Source organism: Patagioenas fasciata, chromosome Z, assembly GCF_037038585.1.
Source record: "Patagioenas fasciata isolate bPatFas1 chromosome Z, bPatFas1.hap1, whole genome shotgun sequence".
Lineage (NCBI taxonomy): Eukaryota > Metazoa > Chordata > Aves > Columbiformes > Columbidae > Patagioenas > Patagioenas fasciata.
Window position 1 is genome coordinate 30,374,460 of NC_092560.1, and position 8,251 is coordinate 30,382,710.

An 8,251-nucleotide genomic window follows, 5' to 3' on the forward strand; every position below is an offset into this window, starting at 1 on the left:
ACCTCAGAGATCATCAAGTCCAACCCTTGGTCCAACTTCAGCCCATTTACTAGATCATGGCACTAAGAGCCATGTCCAATCTCAGTTTAAAAACCTCCAGAGACGGTGAGTCCACCGCCTCCCTGGGCAGGCCATTCCAATGCCTGATCACTCTCTCTGTAAAGAACTTCTTCCTAATATCCAGCCTAAACTTCCCCTGGCAGAGTTTAAGCCCATGTCCCCTTGTCCTATTGCTAACTGCCTGGGAGAAGAGACCAGTTCCCACCTGGCTATAACTTCCCTTCAGGTAGTTATAGAGAGCGATGACGTCACCTCTAAGCCTCTTCTCCAGACTGAACAACCCCAGCTCCCTCAGCCTCTCCCCATAGGTCATATGCCCAAGTCCCTTCACCAGTCTTGCTGCTCTTCTCTGGACCCGCTCCAGCACCTCAATATCTTTCCTGAACTGAGGGGCCCAGAACTGAACACAATGCTCCAGGTGTGGCCTCACCAATGCAGAGTACAGGGGAAGGATCACTTCCCTTGTCCTGCTGACCACACTATTTTTGATACAGGCCAGGATACCATTGGCCTTCTTGGCCACTTGGGCACACTGTTGGCTCATGTTGAGCTTCCTGTCAATCAGTACCCCCAGGTCCCTTTCTGCCTGACTGCTCTCCAGCCACTCTGTGCCCAGCCTGTAGCGCTGAAGGGGGTTGTTGTGGCCAAAGTGCAGGACCCGGCACTTGGCCTTGTTGAACTTCATCCCATTGGAATCAGCCCATTTTTCCAGTCTATCCAGATCTGTTTGCAGAGCCCTCCTGCCTTCCAGCAGGTCGACGCTGCCCCCCAACTTGGTGTCATCAGCAAATTTCTCTAGCACTTACCACTTTATTTCATTTTCTTCACTCTGCTACTCCCTGCCATGTGTGGCAGCTTCTCCCCTGCTTGCCACGTATCTACACAATCAGAAACCTCATCCTACATGGTGCGAGCCAGCAGCTGCTGCAGTTGACTATGTTGTGGGTTGCTGCCCCCTTGGTGTGTGATGGTTGCTGCAGTCCCAGTCCCATCCCGTGCAGTGGGTTGTACTGCCCTTCTGCAGGGCCTGTTGGTGGCCTTGAGGAAGTGGGAGACCAGGCAGCGGAGCTTAACTGGTGCAAACCAAGGCGAAATAAAGTGTTGGGTACTTCAGCCTTTCCCACGTTCTTTGGCAGCAGGTCCTCTCTCTCAACAGTGAAACTGCTCCTGATGCACTTAAAGAAGCCCTGTTTGTCGCCCTTTTCATTTCTATATGCTTGACCAGTGTCCAGAAATTCCCTCTGTGTACTTCGTTTTTTCACATCTAGGCTCAGTCAGGGGTTGCCTGCTCATCTGTGCTGGTGTCCAGCTTAGTTTTCTGCACTGTCCAGTGTTTGTGTGTTTCAAAGAGGTTATACTGAAAAGCAAACGCCTGCCCTGGGGCTTTCTGCCTGCCTGAGCAGTCTCCTGTTGTATTCAAGTAGATCCCTAAATAAGCTGCAGGCAGATCTCCTGGAGGTCAGAGATGTGTTATTTACCTTGCTCACTTCTCAGAGCATTTAAACCAGCACAATGTCAAGATCACTGCAGCTAGGTCTGACCTCAATTAGGTCTTGTTAATGAGTGGCAGGTCATGCAGAGCTTTTCCTGTCATGAGCACATGGATTACCTGCATCTTTTAGTATCTGCACTGCCTGTGTAAGATGTAGAGTTATTTAGGAGAAGGACTGTATCTAAAAATCTAACTTCTACACTATTTTCAAGGACAAAACTGTCACTGGCTTTGTGGTGATGAGAGCAATGGATACAGATATACATATGGATATGCAGACAGAGATGGCAGACACAGAATTCTTGTTAGAAGATTGAGCAGAACCAGGCAGAGCTGAGCCTAGCTGAGCCCTCTTTTATTAGCAGTTCTCAATTTATAGGTTTACAGATACGGGCCTGGACCAAGAGGTTAGACAGAATGTTTTTTCAAAAACTGTTATTCCAAACACACCACACTCATCTTGTGACTGTTTTCAGTCACGCTCCCATGCATATCTTGTGAGTGGCATTCCAATCCACTCATTCACATACCCACGCCCAACATTCAGACGGTGGCAGTTTTCCTACCCGAGATATCATTCTCACTGGCCTGGGCTATCACTTCTTACACTCAGAAAAAACATACTTCTCTATAACCTGCCCAAGGCCCTTTATGTTTGACTAATTGCTGTGATTTAATCATGTTAGTATTATTTGTCCATATGGTCATGTTAGTATTGATCTTCCTTTATCATCTGGGTGGCTGGAGCAGTACATCTTGCCGTTCCCACATTCCCAAATACCATCTGTATCAGTAATACAGCATGAACTGAAGAAGTGAACTGAATTGGATGAAGTGAGAGACATTCATAGAAGTTACAGATTAGAGGCCTTTCAGGACAAGGGTATTTCCCTATTTCTTGAGGGAGCTCTCACAAGAGCATTGCAGCAAAGAAAATTTTCCACAATTCTGTGGCTACTCAGAGAGCAGAAGGAATTTCAATCCAAGTGGCTGAAAGCATCCGATTTTCAGCTCTATTAAGTGCCTTATCTGTAGGTGGAGGTGGGAGCTGGGTGACATTCAGTACTTATTGCTTCTTACTGACTAAATGAGCATCTCCCTGCTCAGTGATTTAGCCTTTTTTAGAAACACTTAACTCTTTGCACAGACTGCACAGAAAGCATATACACTTAGCTTGAATGGTATAGGACCATCCTGACATGCTAACCAACTTCTTTGTGTTTGCCTCCTTGGTAGTTTTGAATTTTTTCCTTGGATGGGAATAGCCTTTGCTATGGAGGGAGGGGAAAGAAAAAAAAAAAGCAGATTGTGATTTCTGAGAGAGCTTTCTTTAATGTTATTAATAGTCATAGGACAAGTATGAGGCAATGATAGCATTAACTGCAGCAGATGATGGTCTGATCTTACTTTTAATGTACTGGCAGAATCATAAACTTCACAAAGCGTTCTCTTGGATTAAAAAAAAAGACAATCTTAAAATGCTAAGGTGAAACTGTTGCTAGATAGGCTGAAAGACCTGACCATGTGGCCTACTAGAAATTTAACACTAGACTAATAACAGATGAGATGTCTAGAAGTAATTAACTTTCAATTGTAGGACAAATCCTATCCTGGAATTGAGAAGTCAGCTATGGACAGTTGATTCAGTATCTAGTGATTATTGCCAATTTTCATGGATGTGCTTAATCTAAAGTAAACTTTGCTCATTATAATATCTTTTTAATACAAAACCACACCTCCTTGTTGAAGGCTACCCACATCCAGGAGAAGACCCCTACTCACTGAGCGTGTGTAGTAAGAATAGTGTTATATAACTCGTATGCAAATATTGTAAACAATCAGCCCAATAGGACTGCCCTAAGGGCATGTATATACTGACAGGATTTTGTATAAATGATAGAGAATTTTGTATTGCTGGTATACTAATTTAATATAGCATCCAGACTTATATGTATCTGTAATAAATCACTATCTCATCTCTGTGAATACAATTTGGCTCTTTTGTGTGCACACCAGGCAAATAACCCTGTTTTAGGGACAAGAAAAATATACATATGTTCAAGGAATCTGTGATGGAGGAGAGTGTGATTTGTGATAATTAAGAGGAACTGTTTTATTCCACTGACAACATTTAGGAAATAAATGTAATTACAAGCTAAATAGTCACAACTGATTTTTCTGTGTTTAGGACAATTTCTTTTGATATTTACAAATACGATATGTAATTTAGCAGGTGTGTACTATACATAAAATGTGGGCAGGCATATTGCTATTAAACCGCAAATCTGGCATTTATTGTAGAGAAAAGCAGACTTAGCAGCCCTAGCACTGCCAGCTACCTAAGCTCACGCTGAGATATTTTACCCCCTGGTATCAGGTATTAGTGTAATAGCCCTCATACAGTTTCTCAAAGCTAGAAAATGTCATTAAATAGAAAGTGTAAATAAGGATCTACTTCTAATTTAAAACATTCAAATAATAATTCAATAGATACATTTTGGTGAAAACACGTGTATTGCCTGGAACCTTTTACTTGCAGATCAGTTACTCACATGCAAATATTGATGAGCAGCCAAGATTATACTGTCAAGCATACGTGCCACAAATGCCTATATAAAATCAATTTTATACCACTTTAAAACACATGTTGAGATATTCAAGAACACTGAAATAAGTTTTTCATTTTGTTTCACAAGTGGTCAGATACAAAGCTGACAGGCATTAGCTGTTAAATACCATGATGTGATCACATTTAATAGTACAGGAAAAGCCAAAATAAGAGAAAAGCAGTTGTCTTATCTATAAGGCCTGTTGCTGTTCCTGAAAGGACATGATGTTGATGCTACATGTTTTTAATAAATACATTAGCTTTTAATTGTGACCTTATTTTCTAATACTAGTGTTGTAGAACACGTTATAATATTTTTAAATGTAAAATAAGACGTATCAGTGTGAAATTATCCTCTATCTCCAGCAAAATACTGTATCTGCTGTCTCTGGTATTGGTGATGGTAGGTCATGAGACCTGGTTTTCTTCTGTCAGGTAATACCAGTTAGGTGACTATTCCCAATTGCATTTAAAACTCCTGATTCAGTGATCGTTGTTCTGTTTTACTATTCAAGGACAGAACTGGGAATTAGTTTGATCTAATGATATTTTCTTAGTGGCCTTTATGATAAACTGTAAATTAGGTCCTGGGTACATGTGCAAAAATTTAACAGTTCAATACGTGTGAATACTCATAGCTAAGAACTATTTGTCCATATGTGAGCAGAGTTAATCTGCATAGAGAGAAGCAAATGTATAAAATGCAGCAGGGGTATGTATTTATCCATTTTTAATATATTTTTCTAATATTAATTTATTCTTGTGACACAGATATGATATGCTTCAAAAGTGTACTGCATATTGATGGAGCTCTTACAACCCCCCTGTCTTGTAGGCAGGAATTTAATATTACAGCCTCTGTTTCTGTTTCTTTGTAGAGAGAAGTTTTGCTTAAAAAAGATTTTTTTTTCAGCTGCAGATACATCAAAATGGGTGATAAGAAAAATATTAATGTTTTTATAATCTTAACAAACTGATGTAAATGCATTGTTCAACATTATTTATGAACTCATTGTTTTGTGACATGAATAGTTTTGAATCTAGAAATCCAATATTATGTGTAATTTACCACTTCAGATCTTCCTGAGAAATACATTCAGTTTGTTCATATTGTGTTATACCAAGGATTTAAAAGTTTAAGAAAGATGTTCGGTGATAGAAGTAAGCAAACCAAATTTTTATCATGATGGAGGCATATTCTAATATTTTGTCAGCTAAGATTTCGGTTTGGTCTGATAGTGGGAAATTGAGTGCCTGCTTTTCTGACTTCATTTTGGAAGAATAAGACATTGTTAGAGGAGGAGAATTTGTTAGTGGAAAAGGAATGGGTAGTTGATGAGAAAGTCTGGTATCTTAAATGAAGTGTATTTTAGCAAGGTTTCCTTACTTAAGTAGGGAAAAACCAAAATCAAAACAAAAAACCCAACAAAACACCCCCCCCAATATTAAATAAAACAATATTTAAAAACCAACCAACCAAAAAAACCCACACCAAGCATCATTTGCAGGTTTTAATCTAATTTGGTTTCTGCAGATAAACATATTTAAACTAAGACTGTGGTTCTAGGCAAGGCAGCAATGTTCTTTACAGATGTGTATTTGATGTTGTGCTGTTGGTGTGCACAGAGCAATTAGCAGCAAAATTTTATTGGGCTGTCTCACAGCAGAACTTATCTGCAAGAAGTGCTCCTTGATATTTCCCACAGTACTTACAAATTTGTGTCTCAAAACTCAAGAATGCTGAGGGTTTGGGGTTTTTTTTTACAGTTCTATCTCATGCAGCATACTGTTGGGAGCAAAAATTTCATATGTTTGTTCTACAGAAGAAGCCTGCAAATCGTCCAGAGGTCTTGGGTAACCTGATGCCTTTCAAGCACAGAAAGTGAATTTGTGTAGTTTTCATGGGGGACAGGTTGAGTGCAGCTGCATTGCTTGTGATAAAATTGACACACATTGGCAGTTGTTGGACGTCATGCTGTTGGTATAAAGGTGTTTAAACTGGTATGATTTGTGCTGCTTTGCAGAAGCTGTGTAAAAGCCCTAGTTAATAAAATTATGCCTGTGTTGTGCCTTAAGATTTAGGTAGAATTTGGATGACTGAAGAAAGTTCAGGGCCCGATCATTTCATATCATAGGCCTGCATTTGCTTTAGAGCTATATGAAACAGCTTGCTGATTAAAAGAAGTTATTAGACCTTACCTGCCTCTGTTTTCATGCTTGCACACCATCTTCTTTGTGCTGGCTTAAAATCTATCAAAAATATCACCATAATGCTGCTGGGTTAAAAATTCTTCTCAGTTTCTGGGTGGGATTTTAGCTTGAATCAGTTCCCTGAGGTACAAGGGGGAAAATGGTGGAGGGGTGGAAAGAAGCGGGGGAAGAGTGATGCAGAGCTGCGTATGTGGGTTTAATGTGTGTGAAACCACAGCCACAGTTCTTCTAACAGACAGCAACAGGCACCCTTTGGAACTAGCAGGAGGAAAACAGGATGAAAATATAGGAAGAGGCCAAGTAAAGGACAGAAGGGAGGGAAGCTAAGAAAGTTGAGTTCTGAATATCATGATGAGAACAAAGCTTATTGCATCCTCTGTTTTCTTCCGTGAATCAAACAATGGCTTTGTTCGGGACAGTAAAGAAAAATAGACAAAGGAGAAGGGAAAAAAGGGACACTCAAAGCTGCCCAGGATGTTGAAAAAAAGTAAGTGATTGCAGAAATCCCAGTTCAACTTCAGGAGAAGATAAAAATGAAAAGCGTACATATTTATACTGATCAAAGATACCAGTGAAGATTTGCAAAATAATTGGAAGAAATTGGGTAATCTGAGGGGCTTTTGTGTCTACACTGTACTTCCTGTTGGAATTTTCCTAGTCAAAAGAGAAAGGAAGGCACAGTGAATCATTATTTTCTCCTAAATGTTCCAGTGAACTTCAGTTTCTTATATCTGGATGTGTTAAAGTACAAACTGTACTTCTGTGAATGAGTGCAGAAATAATGCCTGCATAATAATATCTTTATCTCTCTGAGAAGTAGTAACCTATTACTGTATTCTATAAACAGTCTTGAATGATGGCAGTAACTTAGTTTTTTGCAGCAGAATTTAGGAGGGCCTGCAATGCAAGTGTTACTCAAGCAAAATGCATTGTAGGTTTAGGGTTTTTTTTCTCAAGAAAAAAAAATAGTGTCTCAGTGTATTCTGAACCCAATTCTACCTCATTCTGTTGACTCACTGCAGTAAATTCAACACAGTGAGTACAGGGCCAGTTATGGCAGATTGCCCATCTCTCCGTTGGCTGTGAGGATTGCTTGCTTCTGGGTACTGTTAGGGAAGTTTCTTTTCTTTAGGTTTCCCGGTGCAGAGACTGAGGCATGGATTGCAGAAATGCTTCCAAAATAGAGAATTTATTCACAAAGTACAGTGCAGACTAGCTTGAGCTGCGTGTCTCCTGAAGATGGACCTCAAATAAAGATAACCTTAAGCAGTTATACCCTTACAATCTAAGCTTCCCACCCACAGCACGTCAATTCAGGCCAATTGTAAAATTAGGGTCTGGGGTGTCCCCATTCTTCATTGTATCCCTTAATTTTCATCAGGTGGGCTGCTCTTTATCTGTGGGGGTTGTTGTTTGTCCAGCCAGACTAGATGTCAACCAAAGTCATGTCCTTCTATTGTTACTTTGCACCTGCAGCTGTGAAGAAAAGTAAGTTCATGGCAATAACCAAAACATTCTTCTGTTTTATCTTCTCTTAGACTCTTGGGTTCCTAACTCTGGGGATGCAACTCCCCGTATCTTCTGAGGGTTTTTTTTGCGTAAGGAGGCAGAAGGTTCAAAAGTTCATGGCATACAGTCTAAGCAGACTTACTTATGCTGAGCAAATTCTATGCAAGCAGTTTCTAACCAAGTTCTATGAGAAGCAGTATACAAAATAATTCAATAAGCTAAGGAAGTCTGTTCCCTAACAGTACTAATATCCCAGTTCCTCCAAGTTGCACAAGTGAAGAACCAACTGGATCTATCTGGTCAGCTCCTTAAGTCATTAAAAGACAGACAACCATGCTGATTTTTGTACCATTATTTACAGCTGCAAAGGG

The 8,251-nt window shown here is 40.2% G+C and overlaps 1 protein-coding gene across 1 annotated transcript; it reads right to left on the reverse strand.

Annotated features, from left to right (window-relative positions):
- On the reverse strand, window positions 1-831 carry LOC139826514 (uncharacterized). The gene is given in 3 exon segments (XM_071802513.1): window positions 1-449; window positions 451-541; window positions 544-831. Coding segments are annotated over 3 exon segments (693 nt in total). The 5' UTR covers window positions 746-831; the 3' UTR covers window positions 1-49.
- Between the last annotated feature and the right edge of the window lie 7,420 nt (window positions 832-8,251).